The 21,994-nt window shown below is 40.8% G+C and overlaps 1 protein-coding gene across 1 annotated transcript in view; it reads left to right on the top strand.

The window, feature by feature from the left end:
* LOC129690458 (pyroglutamylated RF-amide peptide receptor) overlaps positions 1-19,510 on the top strand; it is a 34,513-nt gene extending 15,003 nt beyond the window's left edge. Inside the window, exons 2-6 of the mRNA XM_055626158.1 lie at positions 10,299-10,457; positions 11,736-11,797; positions 16,737-16,972; positions 18,356-18,453; positions 19,104-19,510. Coding sequence (XP_055482133.1) covers positions 10,299-10,457; positions 11,736-11,797; positions 16,737-16,972; positions 18,356-18,453; positions 19,104-19,510 — 962 coding nt within the window. The remainder of the gene's footprint in view (positions 1-10,298; positions 10,458-11,735; positions 11,798-16,736; positions 16,973-18,355; positions 18,454-19,103) is intronic.
* The last annotated feature ends 2,484 nt before the right edge of the window (positions 19,511-21,994 follow it).

Here is a 21,994-nt window from a genome sequence, read left to right as displayed (position 1 = left end):
TGCAACAGGCACATTCCACAGTTGCTCTTGTGGAATTCGGCTTATCATTAGCATATGGCTTGTGACCATATGATAATGAAAAATACACTGAGTCCAACGTCAGACGTCCCCATAGCCTTTCAGTATCAACACAGTTTTAAGGACCAAAACCTCTTCTGAGACTCATAGCAATCTCTTAATTGTATGTGCACCCCCTGCCGTGAAATCAAAAATTAAATTACATAGTTCCAACATACAGTGGCACAGAATATGTGTTACCATCGCAAAAGGAAGGAATAGGGCACATGAGGAAACACTGGGCCAAAGCAAGACCAAAACCCAGCAGTCCAAACTCCAAATCCTGTAGCTCTATGTCTGATGTCAAAGGGCTTAGATGGTTCTTCCCTTCCGGCTTCACTGACTGCAACACTTCTCCTTGGGCTATGTATTAATCAAAGTTCTCTAAAGAACAGAACTGATAGCATGAATTTATATATATATATATGTGTGTGATATTTTTATCACATAAAGCAATCATATATAATATAAATATATTCATATAAAAATAAATATAAACGATATATTTACATATAAATCTTAATACATACCTTGCTCCCTCTGTTTTAAAGGACAGCCTCGAGCCGTTCTTCTCCCATGAATCACCAGTGTTTTCTCAGAACCTGCTAAGAACACCACTACTTGAGTCAGACTCATTGTGAAGCTCACTAGTTCCCGAAGCTTTTCCAACATGAAGCTAAGCATGGAAGACAGTGCTTAGGATCTGGAATTGAGAAAGACCTGAGACTTCTCAGCACACATGTTTTTCCATTGTTTAGAAGATACTTTGAGTACCTGGTACGACAGCTGGTGGTGACTTCATACTGACAGATATGGGCTGGTCTGAAGTAAAAAAAAAAAAAAAAAAAAAAGTCTCATTTTATCTTTTTACTCTTCCAAAAATGCTACATTCTTTTTCTCCTCACTTTCTTTCTGTCTCATCCTTTTCATACTCTCAGATTCCTCTCATAGCCTGCTATAGTAAAATGTTTTGGCATACCGTCTTAAATTTGCTTGTGTCTTTTCTAGACCTCTGTGAAACAGCTCATTTAATTCATCATAGAGTTATGTTGCTACTTTATTCTGATCCAATCTTTCTAGCTCTCTGATGTAAAATGCTGTCTCAGTGGCTACTCCCACAACAGTGTTTACTGCAGAACTCTTACTCCAAATATTGTTTAGAAGAAGTTTTCCACTCATTTAGGCATCTTTCCCAGGGTTGATTTAGTTATAGAAGGAAACTCATTAAAACTAGCATTTTTAACTTTTTAAAAAAATCTGCCTGGAATTTGGCGGATGTTGCTCTAAATTTAAATATTGCTTTGGAGGAAATCTGATAACTCTGCAGCGTCACTGTAAAACGTGAAATGGTGGTGTTGATGGGGTAGTGGTTCTTTAAAGACTTCCATTTCTCAGTGGCAACAACCTATGATCACGCTGCCTTCCACTGTAGAAGAGACTTTGCCAATATGACTGAGTTAAGAATCTAACAGTTGTCCTGGATTTTCATTTCTTTTTAAAATTTATTTATTTATTTATTTATTTATTTATTTATTTATTTATTTATTTATTTATTTATTTATTCGCTTTACAGCCTGATCTTAAGCCCCCTCCTTCCTCTCCTCCAGGTCCCATTCTCCCTCCCTATTCCCCTATTCCTCAGAAAAGGGGAGTCCCCATTACCCATCTACCCCAACTCATCAAGTCAATCAGGACTGAGATCACCCTCTTCCCCTGAGGCGTGCTGAGGCAGTTCCACCAGGAGGAAATGATCAAAAGCAAGCAACAGAGTTCATGTTAGAGTCAGCTCTGGCTGACTTTAGAGTCAACTCTGACTTTACTAGGGAACCCACATGAACCCTGAGCTACTCATCTGCAGGGGGCCTAGGTCCAGTCTCTGCATTGTCCTTTGTTGGTGCTTCAGTCTCCACAAACCCCTCTGGGCCCTGGTTAGTTGGCTCTGTTGGTCTTCTTGTGGAGCTCCTGTCACCTCCAGGTCATTCTATCCTTCTCCCCACTTTTCCACAAGGCTCCCTATGCTTCACCCAATGTTTGGCTGTGGGCCTCTGCATCTGTTTCGATCTGCTGCTGTGTGGAGCCTCTCAAAGGACAGCTATGATAGGCTTGTGTCAGTGAGCACAGGAGAATATCGTTAATAGTGTCAGGGGTTCGCTCTCTTCTGTGGAGTGGGTCTCAGGTTGGACCAGGCATTGGTTGGGGGACATCTAGGTTGTTTCCAGATTCTGGCTATTGCAAATAAATAAAGATGAGCGTATGTCCTTGTTGTATCGGTAGGGCATCTTTTGGGTATGTGTCCAGAGTAGTATAGCTGGGTCTTGAGGTAGAGCTATTTTCAGTTTTCTGAAAAAGCACCAGATTGATTTCCAAAGTGGTTGTACAAGTCTACACTCCCACCAGCAATGGAGAAGGGTTACCCTTGCACCACATCCTTGTCAGCATGTGCTGTCACTTGTGTTTTTTATCTTAGCCATTATAATGGGTATAAAATAGAATCTCAGGGTTGTTTTGATTTGCATTTCCCTGATGACTAAGGACGTTGAACATTTCTTTAAGTGCTTTTCTGCCATTCAAGATTCCTCTGTTGAGAATTCTCTGTTTAGCTCTGTACCCCCATTTTAAATTGGATTATTTTGTTTGTTAGTATTTAATTTATTGAATTCTTTATATATTTTGGATATTAGCCCCTTTGTCAGATGTAGGATTGGTGAAGATCTTTTCCCAATCTGTAGACTGCTATTTTGCCCAATTGATAGTGTCTTTTGCCTTACAGAAGCTTCTCAGTTTCCAGAGGTCCCACTTATTATTTGTAGATCTTAGAGCCTAAGATGTTGGTGTTCTGTTCAGGAAGTTGTCTCCTGTGCCAGCGAATTCAAGGCTCTTCCCAACTTTCTCTTCTAGTAGATTTAGTGTATTTGGTTTCATTTTGAGGTCTTTGATCCACTTGGACTTGATTGTTCTGCAGGATGATAAATATGAATCTATTTGCATTTTTCAACAGTCAGACCAGCATCATTTGTTGAAGATGCCTTTTCTTATGATTTGGCTCTTTTGTCAAAAAACAAGTGTCCGTATGTGTGTCAGTTTATTTTTGTGTCTTCAATTCAATTCCATTAGTCAACCAGTCTATTTCTATGCCAGTACCGTGCAGTTTTTACTAGTATTGCTCTGTAGTATAGCTTGAGTCAGAGATGGAGAGCCCTCTAGAAGTTATTTTATTGTATAGGATTGTTTTTGCTATTCTGGGTTTTGTTGTTGTTGCTGTTGTTTTTCCAAATAAAGTTTAGAATTGTTCTTTTAAGGTCTGTAAAAAATTGTGTTGGAATTTTGATGGGTTTTGCATTGAATCTGTAGATTGCTTTTGGTAGGATGACTATTTTTATTATGTTAATCCTACTGCTCTATGAGCATGGGAGATCTTTCCATCTTCTGTTGTCTTCTTCAATTTCTTTCTTCAGAGACTTGAAGTTCTTGTCATACAGGTCTTTGACTTGCTTGGTTAGAGTTACACCAAGATAATTGTATATTATTTGTGGCTATTGGGAAGGGTGTTGTTTTCCTAATTTCTTTCTTAGACCATGTCATTTGTATATAGGAGGGCTACTGATTTCTTTCTTTCTTTTTCCTTTTTTTTTTTTTTTTATTAATCTTGTATCCAGCCACTTTGCTGAGGGTTTTTTATCAGCTGTTATAGTTCTCTGGTGGAATTTGGGGGCCACATCTGTAAATAGTGATACTTTGTCTTCTACCTCTCCAATTTGTATCCCCTTGATCTTTTTCAGTCGTCTTATTGCTTTGGCTAAAAATTCAAATACTATATTGAGAGATACAAAGAGAGTGGGCAGCCTTGTCTTGTCCCTGATTTCAGCGGAATTGCTTTAAGTTTCTCTCCATTTAATTTGATGCTGGCTATTAGCTTATTGTATATTGCCTTTATGATATTTAGGTATGTGCCTTGTAGCCTTCATCTCTCCCAGACTATTAACATAGAGGGGTTTCGGATTTTGTCAACAGCTTTTTTTATTTTTTAGCATCTCATGAGATGGTCATGTAGCTTTTATTTTCTTTCAGTTTGTTTATATGATGGATTTTCGTTTATTGAACCATCTTTATGTGCCTGGGTTGAAGCCTCCTTGATCATGGTGGACTATGTATTTGATGTGTTCTTGGACTTGGTTTCCTGAGTATTCTTGCGTCATTGTTCATAAAGGAAATTGGTCTGAAATTCTCTTTTTTTATTGGGTCTTTGTGTGGTTTAGGTATCAGAGTGACTGTGGCCTCTTAGAATGAGTTTGGTAATGTTCCTTCTGTTTCTACTTTGTGGAATAGTTTGAGTATTGGTATTAGCACTTCTTTAAAAGTCTGGTAGGATCCTACATGAAAATCATCTGGCCGGGGGATATTTTTGCATGGGAAACTTTTAATGACTGCTTCTATTTCCTTAAGGGTAATAGGACCATTTAGCTTGTTTATCTGATCTTGATTTAACTTTGGTAGGTGGTATCTAAAAGAAAATTGTTCATTTAATTTATATTATCCAATTTTGTGGATAATATAAGCTTTTGATAATATAATATGGATATATATGTGGATAATATAATATAAGCTTTTGAAGTAAGACCTAATAATTTTTTGGATTTCACTATTATCTGTAGTTATGTTCTCCTTTTCATTTCTGATTTTGTTGATTTGGATACTGTCTCTTTGTCTTTTAGTTAGTTGGTTAAAGGTTTGTTTATCTTGTTTGATTTTCTCAAAGAACCAGCTCGTGGTTTTGTTTTGGTTTTTATTGTTTTTGTTGTTTTTTGTATTGTTCTCTTTGTTTACTGATTTCAGCCCCGAGTTTGATTATTTTTTGCCATGTACTCCATTAGGGTGTGTTTGCTTCTGTTATTTCTAAAACTTTCAGGTGAGATGTTAAGTTGCTTGTATGGGATCTCTCCAGTTTCTTTATGAATGCACTTAGTGCTAGAAACTTTCCTCTAAGCACTGCTTTCACGGTGTCCCATTAGTTTGGGTATGTAGTGCCTTTATATTCATTAAAGTTTAGGAAGTCTTTAATTTCTTTCTTTATTCCTTCCCTGACCCAGTGGTCATCTAGTAGGGAGTTGTTCGGTTTCCACGAACATACAGGCTTTTTGTTATTTCCGTTGTTGTTGGAGACCAGTTTTAATTCATGGTGGTCTGATAAAGTATGATAGGTTAATTCAATTTTCTTGTATCAGTTTACATTTGCTTTGTGACTGACTATATGGTCTGTTTTGGAGAAAACCTAGCCACTAGGGTAAAGGTTAACAATTGAACTGTCACTTATACCTGCTAGGAAAGGGAAAATAAGTTTTCTCCAATACAGTGACACTGGGTATATCACTCCAGGACAGGCCTCACGGTCAGGAGTAGTTGACCAACATATAATGAACTCCACAGCTTTTCCTGTGTGCTTTTATTTGTTTACAGTTTAGGGAGGCTTTGTTGTTGTTGTTTTCTTTTGGGATATGACTTTATTTTGTTTTCTTGGTTTGGATGAATTTTATTGTATTTTGTTTTGGGTTTTTTTTTTTTTTTTTGAGAAAAACTTAAAGTTGAGTGGATAAGGGAGGAGGATATCTGGAAGGACTTGGGGGAAGGGAAGAATATAAAATAAAAACAATGTAATTAAAATATTATTAAATACATCAATTTCCTATATTTAAAAAAAAGAAATGGCTATTTACAATTAGAAATATGCATTGGGAAGGGTAGAGCAGGTTAATGGAAGAGCCTCAAGCATCAGGGATTATCAGATCAAGGACATGTCTAATACAGGGAAGGTTAGTAATAAAGGCGTAAGGAAAGGTGGAGAAAAAAATAAAACTCTTCTTCCTTTTCCTTTTGGGGTGCTAAAGATGAGCCCAGAGACTTGCTTATGCCAGGCAAGAAGGCTACCAGCAAGCCACAGCTCCAGATCACCAAAACTAATGTATTCTGTTTCAGCTGTAAGACATTGAAAACTAACCTCTCAACTGAAAAAGTCAAGATAACTGAGTGGGTTAGCAAAGGGCACTCTCCATACTAAATGAAACTCTAAGGAATAGCAGTAACATTTTACTCAAAGATTAACATTAAAATGTCACATCCAGGCAAGATGTGGGGTAACTGGTTCTCTACAGCATAATAAGTATTCAAACAGTGAAGTGTATAAAGGCTGGTGTTAATTTTTTTACAGTTGCGGAAGAGGGTGGTGGGGACGTCAGAGTCCTAGTGTCTGCCTTGGCCAGCCTACTGTCCAGCCTACTGCGTCAGTGTGGTCCAGGGAACTGAAGGTCAGAAACATGTATCAGAGGAACAGCTATAGACAAGAAATGCCTTAGGGATGACAAGCACACAGGACCCAAATACATGAGGGTTGAAATGACTGTTCCATGGAAACCAGCTGGATGATGATTGGTTTTCGGTCTTGGGTTCACGCTGGGTTTCCAAGTCAGACTTTCCTTGGTCCTACAACCAAACAGTGTGTGAGGTGCTCATAGAGAAGAGGAAAGCTCTGTGGGTCCCTAACTGGGGTTCCGAGTTGGATCCACTCAATTCCAGAGCTGAGTAACGGGGTGTGGTGGCTCTTTCGAGGCAGAAGGTCTGGCTCTGGAGGTTCCAACCTGGAATCCTGGTCCGAAATTTACACAGTTCCGGGTTGGTATGGAGGGATGAGTGACTGATGAGCAGGCAGACAAATGGCTCTGGGGTTTTCCAGTTGGACTCCAAGTGGTCTGTAGCGAAGGGATGGGAGACTCCAAGAATGGGTGGGGTGACTGATGGATGGGTGGTAGAAGGGGTCTCTAACTGGGGTTCCAGACCAATCTCCACATTGTCCTAGGGTCAAGGAGTGGTGTAATGACTGGCAGTCAGTTCTCAGTTTCTTCAGTTATAAATAAAATGAGGCTTTTTAAAATGTCTGTCACTTTGAGACTTTTATATTAGAAAAGTAAAGGAAGTTAAAATTGTAATGCACGCCCAGCTGTAGGTGGGCAACACAAAACGAACTCAATGGCATCTTTTGAAGTTCTTTGTCTCATAATGTTGAGTCAGGGATTTTGCCCCCAACATTAAGAGTCCTTTGTGTGTATATTATGCTTTCTGATTTTGTGTTTTTAAGGGATTCCCATGTGTGCAAACGTATGTCCCTCTGTGTCTATATGTGGCTTGTATGTGTGTGCGTGCTTTTTCTTTGACTCTTCTCTTTCTTTATTTCTCTTTGTTTATTTGACTCTTCTCTTTATTTATTATATACCATTCTATTTTGTTTTTACTCACCTGATTTTATTTTATTATTATCCCTTAGATGCTGGTTTGTTTTCCTTTTTTTCAGTTTTAAAAAAACCTTTATTGTTATTAGCTGGGGGGGCACACATGCCAGAGACAACTTTGTAGACTCCGTTTCCCTTTAGAGGCAATCCAGCTTCTCTGTCCAGGTGCTTCACAGAGCTGTAGGCCTGGAGGTGGGGCACAGGCTGGTCAGCAAGGGAGGCTAGCAGAGCAGAGGAAGCCCCACCATGAGGGGGTTTGGAACATTTGTTTAACTACAGGTATATACCAACAATCTCTACCTGTTGTCTCTGAGGATGGGAGAGGCATTCAGCCTCAGTAGGTATTGGGGAGGCTGCCAGAGGGAGTTGCATAGGCCAAGGCAGACCTCACCCTCCTTCCACCTGCCTCGTCCTGCTTCCTGTGAACACCTCATCCCTCAGTTTGCCTAAAGTGAGACATTAAAAAAAAAAATTTTTTTTCCTAAGGAGCAGAGCAAGAAGTGTTTTTATAGTTGCTGGTTCATTGTCTAATGAGAGACAGAAAATGGGTGGCTCCAGAGGGAATGGGAGAAACTGGGAGGACCAGGAGGAAGAACTATAACCAGAATATACTGTATGGAAAGAAAATTTTATTTTCAATTTAAAAAAAATACACAAAAAAAACAAGACAGCCTTGTATAGAACTAAAAAGAAATTTAAAAGGTTAATGGTTTAATCTACATATAAAGTTGGATAGACATTCTAAAGGGAATAAAAAAATCAAAGAAGAAAGGCTGGGGAGAGGGCTCAGTGAGTGGACCACTTGCTGCCTAAGTGCCTTTGAGTCCCCAGAACCACTGTATACCAGGATTCAGTGACAACATCCTGCTGCTCCTCTGGGAGGATGGGAGGCAGGAAGAAAAGAATCCCCCTCCTCTTTTCCTCAGAAAAGGCGAGCTTCCTTGCTCATCCAGCCCATCTCATCAAGTAACATCAGGACTGAGCTGAGGGTATCCTCTTCCCCTGTGGCCTGTCAAGGCAGTGCTGCCAAGGGAAAGTGATTAAAAAAAAAAAAAAAGCTGGGAAGTGAGTCTGTGTCCTATGCAGTCCCTACTTCCCTTACTAGAGGACCTATGTGAGGCCTAAGTTTCCATTTGCTACATCTTTGTAGGGGGCCTAGGTCCAGTTCATGCATAGTGCTTGGTTGATGCTTCAGTCTCAGCAAGCTCCTCTGGACCCTGGTTAGTTGGCTCTGTTGGTCTTCTTATGGAGCTTCTGTCACCTCCAGGTCCTTTTCTCTTTCCTGCCACTTTCCCACAAGACTCCCTAGGCATTGACCAATGTTTGACTGTGAGTCTTCCCATCTGTTTTGAGGCTCTGCTGGGTAACACCTCTCAGAGGACAACTCTGTCAGGCTCCTGTCTGCAAGATGTAACTGATAAGCAGCTCAGTCTTCATGTGGGCTTCCAAGTAAGGGGAGCAGGGGCTATCTCTGACATGGACTCTGCTATCTGCTCTTTGATCACTTCCCCTGGTAGGAAAGCCCTGCCAGGCCACAGAGGAAGAGGATCCAGGTAGTTTTGATGAGATTTCATAGGCTAGGGTCAGATGGTAGGAGAGGATAGCTCCCCCTTCCTCTAGGGGAGGAAGTAAAGGGTAAGAGGAAGGGAGGGACTGGAAGGAGAGGAGGGAAGGGGCTACAATCAGGATAGAAAGTAAATAAATTATATTTTTTTAAAAAAAACTTTGGCAGAGCATTGTTCATAGCATAAGGGGTTGGCACTCTTTCAAATGACAAAGAAGCACTTAAAGAAATGCTCAGCTTCCTTAGTCATCAGAGAAATGCAAATAAAAATAACTCTGAGATTCCATCTCACACTGGTCAGAATGGCTCAGATCAAAATCTCAAGTGACAGCACATGCTGGCGAGGGTGTGGAGAAAGGGGAACACTTTTCCATTGCTGGTAGGAGTGTAAATGTGTACAACCACTTTGGAAATCAATCTGGCACTTTCTTAGAAAACTGGGAATAGCTTTATCTGAAGATGCAGCTATACCTCTCTTGGGTATATACACCCCCCCCCAAAAAAAAAAAAAAACAATCTACCATACAAGAACACTCACTCAACTATGTTCATAGCAGCTTTATTTGGTAATAGTCCTAATCTGGATGTCCCTCAACTGAAGAATGGATAAAGAAACTGTTACATGATGGAATACTACTCAACTATTAAAAACAAAGAAATGAACTTTGCAGGCAAATAGGTGAAACTAGAAAAGATCATCGTGAGTGAGGTGGACCAGACCCAGAAAAATACACATGGTATGTACTCTCTTAAAAGTAGATTTTAGCCATATAATACAGGATAAGCATACTACAAGTCACAGAGCCAAAGAAGATAAGTAACATAGAGGATACAGGGGCAGATGCATAAATCTCACTTGGAAAGGGAGACAGAACAGACAGAGGTAGTGGCTGAAGAGAGGGAACAAGGCAGGAGAGGAGGAGCAGAGAGTTAAGAGGGTGGAGACCAGAACTGGGGAGAGCAAGGATGAGAGGGCAGAAAGCCTGTAGAGAAAAGAGAAACCAAGGGCGGGGATATCTCTGTTCATGGTTCTTTAGTCAGAGTTTTGCTACCTAGCCCACACTGCACCCAAATAATCTCGATGCTCCCCCTCAGCTTTTATGTGTTGGAATAGGGCTGTGCACAACCTTACTCATAGACCGTCCTTCTCGTCTTACTGATTGTGTCTCCCACTGTTTTATGTACGATGCCATGGCACTTAAGAGTGTAAAACTCTAGTTAAAGAGCTAAAGCACAAACCCACGCTGACTTTGTTCATTCATTTGCATATACGGAACTGCTATAGCCCTGGAGCTTCTGAGTGGCCATTCAGAGGTAATGGCTTGTGTCATTTACAAAGGAACAGCTAAGGCTTTTAAGATGTAGTTTTTCATGTGACGTGGTCTGTTTCCTTGCTGCAGGTGCCTTCATTTGCAAGATGGTGCCGTTTGTCCAGTCCACTGCAGTCGTGACAGAAATCCTCACTATGACGTGCATTGCTGTAGAGAGGCACCAAGGCCTTGTCCATCCTTTTAAAATGAAGTGGCAGTACACCAACCGAAGGGCTTTCACAATCTTGGGTACGTGAGCCGCTTTTTGCCCCTTGACGAAATAGCTGAGGTTAACAGTGGAAGGGTTCGCCTTGTATATGGCTTCAGAGAGCGCAGTGCGTGGCCGCTTGGCTCTGGTAGTTCTTGGGCCTTTGGGCAGTAAATCAGAACCATGACGTGAGCGTGCAATAGAGCAGTGGCCCGCCTCATAGCAAACCACAAGTACACAGACAGCAACAGTCTGGGACAAGTCATAGGCCAGCCACCCAGTCCTCCCAATCAGGCCCTGCTTCCAGGCAGTCCATCCACCTACACATTCCTCAGTGGATTAATCCATTCATGAAGCTGGTCCCTTCATGATCCAATAACCTCCCCAAACACCCTCGAAGACTGAGTCAAGTCCTTTGAGACTTAGAAGATTTAATACTCAGATTGAAACGTTCGGTGCGGCTGTCAGTGTGTCACCCGCAGTGTAAATGCCACTCTTCACTGTGGAATGTCACATTTGCACAGTTGAAGCGTAGCTTTGTCCTTTACGTCTAAGAATTCCTGTATAACCTGAGGGATTTGGTCCTCTCTGTGTTTACCCGACACCATCTCTCCTTTACTTCTACCCTAATCCTTAAATATATTATTGTAGATATATTTCTCCAGTTCACATCTCCAAGTTCACATCTCCAACTTTTCATACCTACCAGTGGCCTTTCCACGTTAACCTTCATCTGACGCTGAGGTGAGAGCTCGGAGTGTGCAGGAGCAAGATGACCCTGATACAGAGCAGGGAATGTGTTTTGAGGGAAGCAGAGGGCAGGAGTGCGGTGCTGGCGTGTGCTCCCAGTCGCTCGTGGTTGCAAGAGCCTGACAACAGAGTCCTTCAGACGGCTGACAGAGACACATCCCGCTCTCTTCCTTTTGCTTCCAGCACTTCTAGACTCTTAGCTTGCCATCACTGTTCCCGGCTCAGCAATAGCAACACACGACGAATACCACGTACGTAGCTCATAAGAAATGGTGAATCTGAAGCAATGTCCTAAAGTCCACCATGGTACTAGATTAATTTTCCTTCTTAGTGATCAGCACTCAGTCCTTAATGGTCTTCATTATGTCTGAATTTATAATAGTCAGACGTAGAGTGTACAGCTGATAGAATCTTCAAAGGTAGCAAACTTAATACCATCACGTGAAATAAATAAGCAAGCAGCATTTCTGTTATAAAAATTTAGCTGGTGTTGTATTATAAGGATCGCCTATCTGGTTAAGCACGGGGCTCCACTTGACTGCGTTCTGATGACTATCACATTTTTACAGGTGTGGTCTGGTTGGTGGCCATCATCGTCGGCTCACCCATGTGGCACGTGCAGCGACTTGAGGTATTCAGGGTTGAATTGCTTCTTATGGTGCTGAAACCCTTCTCCACATCTTTCATGTGTAACTATTATCCATTGCAAGAACATTTCAGCAAGTCTGGATTACCTCAGTTCCTCCACTGGAAAACTTTCAAATGAAATAAAATAGTTTCCTTTGTTTTATTTAATTCTTCTAGATATTGTATTGCTAACATTGGTGCTTAACATTTTTAAAAAACATTCCAAGTCACTTTCTCCATTTTCCTACAAATTGGACATGCTTTTCCTAGAATGCTCCAACATCTTGATATAGTTGAAAATACAATGATTGCTCTACATTTTTTTATTTTATTGAAAATAGTTTTTTTGTACAATATATTCTGATTACAGCTTTCTTTCCTCTACCCCTCCCAACTCCTCCCCACTCCTTCTCCTATCCAGATCCACACCCTTTTAGTCTCTCATTAGAAAACAAATAGGCATCTAAGGAATAATAGTAATAAATCATAATAAGACAGAACAAAAACAAACAAATTGAAATAGGACAAAACCAACAGAAAGAAAAGAGTCCAAGAAAAGGTACAGGAAACAGATATAAACGGAAAGACCCACTTGTTCGCACTGTCAGAAATCTCACAAAAACACAAAACCAGAAGCCATAATATATAAGCAAAACCTGTAAAGTATAAACAAACAAACAGACAAATGCCCTGACAGGATATTATGAGACAAGAAACCTCCAAATATGCAGCTGAATTAGTTTTCTGTTGACCAGCTAGTGCTGGGTTGCAACCTACCCTTAAGAGTCATTGGTTTCTCCAGGGAGACTCCCTTGGAAAAAAACTAATTTTTCACTTAAAAGTGGGTGTCAGTTGGAGCTGGCTTCTGGGTTGTAGATGGGATGTGTTTTCACATCTCCTTTCAGCTCTAGGACCCCATCTGGTGCAGGTTCATGCAAGCCCTGTGCAAGTGGCCTTAGTCTCTGTGAGTTCATAGGTGTGTCAGTCCTGCTGCGTTTAGAAGGCCTTCCTTTCCTGGGCTGCGTTTAGAAGGCCTTCCTTTCCTGGGCTGCGTTTAGAAGGCCTTCCTTTCCTGGTGTCCTCCATCCCCTCTGGCTCTTACACTCTTTCTGTCTCCTCATCCACAGGGTTCTCTGAGTCCTGAGGGGAGGGGTTTGATGGAGGCGTGCTGTTTAGGGCTAAGTGTTCTGAGGTCTCTGGATATTATCTGGTTGTGGGGTTTTGTGTTTGTTCCCATCTCTTGCGGGAAGAAGCTTCTATGATGATGACTCAACAAGGCACTGATCTATGAGTACAGCAGCCTGTCCTTAAGAGACATTTTATTGCTAAGTTCCTTTTGTAGAACAAAAGCGTTTGGCTTTCCCCTAAGTCCCCGTGCTATCTAGTCTCAGGTTCTTGGTCACCCAGATAGCACTGAATATGGATTCCATCTCGTGGAGCAGGCCTTGAAGCAAAGCAGATATTCTTCGCTTATTCTCACAAGATTTGCACCACCGTTGCACTAGTGTAGATCAAAGAGTTTGTAGCTGGGTTGGAGTTTCCATTGCTCTTTTGGTAGCATGCAGAGTACCTTCTGGTACCAAGAACACTAGACAAAAGTGGTGAAGGTTCTAGGCAGGCACCAGCTGGACTTCTTTGTGTTCAATGAATTGTGTGTGTGTTATTTTCAGCAGTACAGCCTGGCTCTCAATTTGTGGAGAGAAACCTATAGCCATTGTGTCAGCCAGCATTATTGGGGGTTCCCCGGGACCCCTTTGGCTAACAATGTGATTAGATACAACCTATTCCAGGTACTGGAAGCTTCATTTAGTGGTGAGAGATATCCAGCTGCAGCTGTCTCCCTATTATTTGGTGATTTCATATGTGTGTATGATTTTAAAAGCTTCTACTGTATTAAGTTTCCACACACACCCTCAAGTAGCCTTTAATTTTAGCTGTCCCTCTCCAGATTCCCTTTCTCACCCCCCTCCCCTTCCCATCTGACCCTCCTGCCTGTCCATTACTCTCTATTCTCTTTCTCCTTTCTCCTCTATATTTTCTTTCATTGTTAACTCATGCAAAAAAAATGTAATAGATTAATTGATTCTCTTCCATAAAGCCTTTCTTGCCTGCATCATCTTCATAGATAAATTGAAAAAAAATGAGTAGAAAACACATTCAGAGAGCATCTTATCTAATCCCTCTCCTTTTCCCGCCTCAGATGGGTTCGGCCATGTGTGGGGATTCATGGTAAAGGAGGGTAGGTGTTGGCTTGACCCAACCTGTTCTATGGGTGTGAACTTTAACATCTTTTGCAGTCTAACACAGACAGCAGTCTTCAAAAGCAACAGAGCATAGCTCACATAGCCCCTGACAAAATTTTTTTCTACTTTTTTTTTAAACAGAAAGGCAAATATGGAATTTTACTAAGCTTGCCACATCCATCAGCAAGGATATCAAGTGAAACATAAGATAAGAGTAGGTTTTAGAAACAATCTGATATTTGTTCTATGATTTGAGTATTGAGTGAGCTGAACCGTGTGAGAGCAGAGAGCAGCTTTATGTGGTAGCACTTATGAAAAGCTATCTGAGGATGTCCCAAGCCGCGGCACCAGCTCTGCCAGAATTCAGTTAATTAACATTCTCTGCTCACTTTCCACACAGAAACAGTGCTACATCTGTTATGAAACTTCCAGTCCACTGTCTTAGTCGCTTAAGTTTATATAATCGATTTAAAACCCGGCCTTTCCCTCCGCTTGAATTGACATTGGGCCTAGAAATGTGAAGGGCTGTGACTGCCTGCTGGGTGTCTCTGTTCCTCTGTGTGCAGCTGAGCCTCTCCCTCCCACAAGCTGATGAGGAGAAAGGGGAGAGGCAGGAACAGAGGTGGTCTAAAACAGTGTCTCTGGGTCTGACTGTGACTCATACCTGATGCTTTTCACCTCATTTTCCCAAGACACCCAACACCTCTGGCTGCCTGCCCACTCCTGAGCCCTTCTACGCACCTCCGGCACGACCAGCTCTTTTCCACCATGACCACCTTCGCCACCAGCACAATGTAGAGTGGTGGACTCTTTCACAAATGACACACTCCCAACGTAAGATCATTCCTGCACCACAGAAAACACGTAGATGTGGCAATTAAAAAAAAAAAAAACAACTTTTCTCCAGAGCAGACTTTAAATACACCTTGAATACATGACTAATTTGCTTGGTAGAAAATGTAATGTACAATCTTATTGACAGAACTTCGCTCACTATCAGATCAGCCAATCACATTTGCTTCCTGTATTAACGTGCATCCCGTGGTCGCCTCATCCCTAAATGCTATTAGTACGTGTGCAAGCACGTAGGAACCCGAGTCTCCCAGGAAGATGATGGAACATGAGGCTCTTGATGCTGTGTTCTCTCAGGCATGGCTTGTTCTCATCTCTCAGGGAATGCAAAGAAATGATTAAATGAACAATGTCACCACTTAGGTCCCCTCTGGGCACTTGTCAGCATACCATTTTCCCCGACTCTCAGGCTTCACACTGAGTACAATATATCTAACATCTAACACTGAGGAAAGCAAAAGGCTTTTTCATGGGTTGTTGACACTGGTATCACTAGTGTCAGTAATAAATGGTCTCTTTCCTTGGTGCCCACGGTGACATTTGTGTTTGGGAGAAAAATGTGACTCGTTTGTAAGGATGAGGAGGGTGGTGAAAGTAGAAGTGAACCATAGACCCTGAATATCTTCTCAGCTCTCAGTTCTGTCTTAAACGGTAAAATTTTAGAGAAATGTATGTTTAGAAGTAGAGACTGTGTTGCCAGGAATGTAGCACACATGAGAAGTCAGGGAGAGAACACCTGGGTTAGAGCATACCTAGAGATTTGCTTGTCCCCGGAGCTATGTGAACCCATCAGAGACTAGCATGGGGCTTTGTTATTTCGTGATCTCTATGGTCATTGTAGGGGCAGCTTATAGGGAGTCGGAATAGGTTGTGGTTTTACCTCTAGTCATGGGAAGTTCAGATCTTGAAATTGCTTTCCCAGTGGTTCATATCCCGATTATATCTGTCTGTAACACCTAGACCAGAACTTGGATTTTCTTGCCCTTTCAATTGCTACTGAAGATTGTGATGAAATTGCACATAAGCACATAAACAAAAGTGAAGCTATATTCAAAACCTAAGTATTCACCTGAAAAGATCCAAAGTGTCTAGAGGACAACATTCCTGATAAATGCTCACATTTTCATTTTTGTTACCTAAAGATGTGGCTTTTGAATATGTTTTAAAGGGTTTGGTTTGATCTAGAAATGAGCCACATCAATTCCTGTTGTTGTTAATAAAGTTTGAACTTAAAAACGAGTCTGCCAGAAATAGTTTGAATAAATCAGCGAACAAAGGTCATTTGGATTATTTCAGGATGGCAGTGGTTTGGACCTCATTTCCCATTTGCCTTAGAATTTAAAAGCTATCAGTTGCCTCTTTTAGCATCTTTTACTTTACGGAAGTCTGGTGACTCTCCAAGTCTGTTTCTTCAACAAGTGAGAAAGCAAAATATGTTGGTTCAGTTAATATTAAAGCAGAAGCAAACAGCAGATAGCATATGTTATTTTCAATATACAGTGTGGGAAGCGTGTTCTTTTAACTCACTGAAAAGTTCTGAGAAGCAAAAATAAATAAATAAATAAATAAATAAATAAATAAATAAATAAATAAAAGTTAAGAAATGAAAGAAGCATATACAGACCTCAATTCCATTTCAAATCTAAAAGCACAAAGTTCTCGAAAGACCTAAGCAGGTAAGCAGAAAAACTGCATTTTACTACAAAATAACAATAAAGCAGTGATTCACACTTGAAATAATATCAGCGACAAATGTGAAAAGTCTCTAAAATGATTTACTGCAATGACAGCTGAGTGCTTCTCGTGTTGACTGCTGGTTCTTATAACTGAATTCTTCTTGCTATAAAGATTAAGTATGACTTCCTATATGAAAAAGAACATGTCTGCTGCTTGGAAGAATGGGCCAGCCCCGTGCACCAGAAAATCTACACCACCTTCATTCTCGTCATCCTCTTCCTCCTGCCTCTCGTGGTGATGCTTGCCCTCTACAGTAAGATTGGCTATGAACTGTGGATCAAGAAAAGAGTGGGAGACAGCTCAGCGCTCCAAACTATTCATGGGAAAGAAATGTCCAAAATAGCCAGGTCTGTCTGAATAAATGTTCGTCTTTGTTTAAAATGTTTTAATCGTTGTACTAGGAGGGACTGTTGCCAAGGATGCCAGAACTCTTGGATAATTTAGTCACAATAATCTAAGTTGAGTATTTAAATCCTTGAAGCTCTGTGCAGTTTAGTGTATTGCAAAAAGATAGATCAAAATCATTAGCTCTTAAATCAAAAGCGAAGTTGGAGCTAGGAAGAGAATTAAGAGCATGGTGGCATTTTCATCTATATGTAAATATAATTTGCAGGAAGGGCTATGAGCCGGTGTCATAGCTGTGTTCCCTTCTCTGTGTCACTTCGCTGGCCAGGTGACACAGATCCGCATTTTCTCTCTCCCCTGTTTTTTTTTTCAAATATACAGAGTTACACAGTGACATCCATCCCTACTTCCTGCTACTCAAAGATGGTGCCAACATATACCTAGAAAAAATTTTTTAAACCAGAGCGTATTACTTATGTTGAATGATTGTTGTTGAAATTTGATTTTAAAGTAACAGCTATCTTTCTGGCCTTATTCATTAGTATTATTTTTTAACACTATGATGCTGCATATACAGTACAGTAGACTTACTTCCTAGTCCGTACTGACCATTCAGATGAAACCGAGTGAGGCCTTCTGTGCAGGCTTCCAGAGATCTGATGGATTTGGTTGCGTCTCGGGTGTGCAGTGCCCTCTAGTGACCAGTTTGTGTACAGACGGGCCCTTCTGACTATAGGGCAGTCCCAAAACTTCATCACCTTGGGAATTTTTATTGAATTGGTTGCTCCCTTTCTTCGGGAGGTGGGGGCTGGAGGGGTGAGGGGGAGGTAGTGAGTTGAAAGGAGAGGTGCCAAGTCTGAACTTTTAAAATAGAAAGTAATTATTTAGTTCTACTGCAGATATAAGTCTACCTCATAAGAAGAATAAAGAAATGAGCCTGAATTACTGGTAAGCCAGAGTTCCGTATTTGTCCTTGAAGCTCACTGTATTTTATAAATATTGACATTTTGCTATCACAGAGCTTACTCACTGAACTTAGAGGCCTAAATCCAAACCCAAAGTACGTCTGTTACTAGCCATCTGACTGCCAATCACGGAACCTTCTCTGTGTCCCCATTTCTGCGCTGGCCCGTTGATTTGCTTGAATATTAATGATATAATACATGCCAGTAACCTCGTAAAATACCAACCCCACAATAAGCACACATCACAAACATATGTATTACATGAAGACCATGAAGGCAGGAGTAAAACAAACAGGAAAAGGCGATAAGCTGCCTGCAGTTATGCTGGGGTGGACGAAGGCCAACTTCGATGCCAGTCTTGCCGTTTAACACATTTTCCACGGGCGAGTGAACCAACACGCTACTCTTTTGCGGGTCTAGGAAGAAGAAGAGGGCTGTCGTGATGATGGTGACAGTAGTGGCTCTCTTCGCGGCATGCTGGGCACCTTTCCATGTTGTTCACATGATGGTTGAATACAGTGAGTACCTGGCATTCTCGTTTTGACGACTCTGACCCACTTCCTGCTAGAATAGACAGGAATGACAGTAAACCTGTTGCTATTCCCAGGCTTAATTAAATATCAAGCCTCGAGTCTGGCTCCTTCCTGCTAAAAGAGCACCAGCTCACTGTGTGGAGGGTGATTCTGTATGACGAGGACACCCTAGCCAGCGTACTTTAGTAGTTGTACACAATAAAGAAAAGCTTCCGGATTCTCACATGACCCCTAAGGGGAGCCATATGGCATTTTACAAATCATCTCTTTACAACCTCAATGTGGCCTTTGTCAGTCAGCACCCGGGACAGTCTCCCTGGTAAGTTAGGACTTTGAATGGTTTTCAGTGTGACGATGTTTTCTGCAGTGCAAGTGACTATTTGAACTCCTTCTTCTAGCTTACACGACACTTGAATGTTTTGGTTGAATTGCCTGGTAATGTGTGCCGGAGAGCAGCCTGTGTAGGTAAAGAATGCTCATCACAAAGGTCATTTGTTTCCAGATAATCAGATTCCTCTCCCCAAGTGGTCTTCAGAAATTTACATACCTTTCGCCTCTGACAATGTCAGATGATAAGTGCTTTTGAATTTTCTTGAGAAAGTCAATCAGCATTCTGAAGTATTATTCTATTTCAGGTAATTTTGAAAAAGAATATGATGATGTCACAATCAAGATGGTTTTCGCTGTAGTACAAATCATTGGGTTTTTCAACTCCATCTGTAACCCCATTGTGTACGCGTTTATGAATGAAAACTTCAAAAAGAATTTCTTGTCTGCAGTTTGCTATTGCATAGTGAAAGAAACCTTCCCTCCAGCACGGAAGCATGGGAATTCTGGAATTTCAATGATGCAAAAGAGAGCAAAGTTATCCCGACAACAGCGTCCAGTAGAAGAAACCAAAGGAGATGCATTCAGCGATGCCAACATCGAGGTCAGATTATGTGAGAATCCGGGAGAGAAAATGCAGCTCAAGCGACAGCTTGCCTTCTTTAGTTCTGAAGTTTCTGAAAATTCCACTTTCGACAGTGGACATGAATTGTAACGATACCATCATAATTGAGATCATTTGCGTGGAAAGTTATTTTGAGCAAAGGCCAAAGACTACTTTTTAAGTGTTGACAAAAAGAGAAACAGGACATGTTTTCCATTTGAACTGACACAGTACATGAGACTATAACTTTAAAAGATCATTAAAGCAGCTTTGCAGATTATTAAAGTACAGTTAGCAAAGACATCATACATAAAACAATGGTTTGGTAGCAGTTTTTATCCATGTAGTCAATGTAATGTGACTTTCTGTGCATTGCTAAACGGGGTAAAAATTATTAAAATTGTGCTATCGTCCTTGAATATTAAACAGCTGAACATTGTAATGTAAGGTACAGTATGCTGTTGAACTTAGGAAAACGAGCTTTGCGATTGATATTTGTGCCGTAATGAAAAAAGTAAAAAATGATGAAGAATCAGGCAAGTGACAAGTAATAGAACTTAAGAGACAAATACATGGTCCTATGAGTTGCCATCTCTGTGATGACAGGTCACCTCATCTCATCCTTTAAAGGCTCTGTTTGTCCCTGAGGTTCTGCCTTACTTGCTTCGTGGAGCGGTCCCAAAACAAAGTGCCCAAAAAGAAAGGCACTTTTCATTCTAAAGTAATGAGCTGTGGGTCCCGGCCCTGCCCCTCCTGTCTCTGGCTCCCCTGTTCTGCTCTGTTTTCCCTTCTTAGTCCAGCTCTACCTCACTCTCCTCTCATGTCTGTGTTGTAACTGGTGTTTCTCATCAAAAGAAACATGAGGTAACCTTATTTATTGATAAAAATAGATCATAGATAGATAGATAGATAGATAGATAGATAGATAGATAGATAGATAGATAGATGACAGATAGAGATTACAGATGTTTATATATTTTGGTACTTTATTTCCTCTAGTGAGAGGAAAGACTTTTTGATATGTATTAAGAGAGACTTTCTTTGTAGCAAACTAACGGGGAAGGTCTGAGGCAACGCTGAGCTTGCAAAATATTGCTATCTCCAAGGTACACCTCCTAGTGGTGCACCAGGAAGGACAGAGTCACTGTCAGCACTCTTTTACTGTCCCCACAGACAAGATACCCAAAGCCAGGCCACAGCCTCATTGCCTACACGTTTCTTCTGCCTCCAGTTTTCGAGCATTCATTCCATCTGAAGAACTCAGAATAGTTTATAACTTAAGCTTTAAGCTTTGGAAACCAAAGAGCACAAACTACTTGGGTCCCCTTCGTTACAAGTGTTTCATCGTATGTGCATCAGTGAAGTGCTGTTGAAAAGGAGAAAGGTAAAAGACAGGGTGTAGACTGAGAAAAACAAATTGCATGACACAGGAAAATTAGCAAGTGAAAAGGGGGAAACTCATTTGTTTTTTATGGCTCACTTTTGTAAAGTGCCACCTTTTTTGTCTAGTTACACTGTAACAGACACTGATCATTACACTGAGAAATCCTTTAAAATGGTCCTGATGTGCTGATTTTGATTATCTTTACTTAACTGCTAAATATTTGTATGAGAATGAAACATTAAGCGTAGAATTATGTATTTATCCATAAATAATAAATTCAAAGCAGAAAGCATCCCTAGTGGCTTCCAACGGAAGAATGACCAGCTGGGCAATGCTACATCAATGTGGTCTATGTTTTCAAGGAGCGCCGATGGGCATGTGTGATGGGGGAAGTAATTTTAGTAATAGGAAAACTATACAACTCCTACTGGGGAGGAATGTGCACTATGTGCATGCCTGGTTCCCACAAGGGCCAGAAGAGGGCGTCAGATCCCCTGAAACTGGATTACAATGGTTGTGAGCTGCCATGCGGGTGCTGGGAACAGTACCTGTGTCCTCTGGAAGAGCAGCCAGTGCTCTTGGCTACTGAGTTACTCTTCCTAATGTTTAATTTGGTCTTTGCCACCATCAAACCTGTGAAATTCCTTTATTTGACATTCCATTAAGAGTTATTTTTGTGGGAGGGAATGAGGGAGGGGACTATAGCTGGGATACAAAGTAAATAAACTGTAATTAATATTAAAAAAATAAAAATTATTTTAAAAAGTTATTTTTGCACTAATGTAACAATTTTCCGTTTTATTGCCCAAAGTTTAACATGTAGCCACTTAACTCTATTTCCTGTAAGACCAGCAGATTCTTTACATACAGTGGTGAGAAGTTTATTGCTGTGGGTAAAAATGGAGGTGAAAGTGCTACTATTTTTCAGACATAGTATTTAAAGGCTCTTATGGGGTATGTTTAAAAAGGGACCCTTGCATTTGTTCGGCTATTATTATTTTTAACTTTGTCTTTGAGACTATAATATAGTTATAACATTTCTCTCTTCCCTTTTCTCTCTCCAAATCCTCCCATCAACCTCTTCCTACTCTTCTTCAAATTCATGGCCTCTTTTTTTCCCCACTAATTGTTATACATGCACATATGTATATATACGTACATACATACATATATATATATATATATATATATATATATATATATATATATAT

The sequence above is a fragment of the Psammomys obesus genome, unplaced genomic scaffold (assembly GCF_907164565.1).
Source record: "Psammomys obesus unplaced genomic scaffold, mPsaObe1.curated_primary_1811, whole genome shotgun sequence".
In the NCBI taxonomy this organism is placed as follows: Eukaryota; Metazoa; Chordata; class Mammalia; order Rodentia; family Muridae; genus Psammomys; species Psammomys obesus.
Note: the sequence above shows the minus strand (reverse complement) of the source record. Positions and strands in the feature narration are given on the sequence as shown.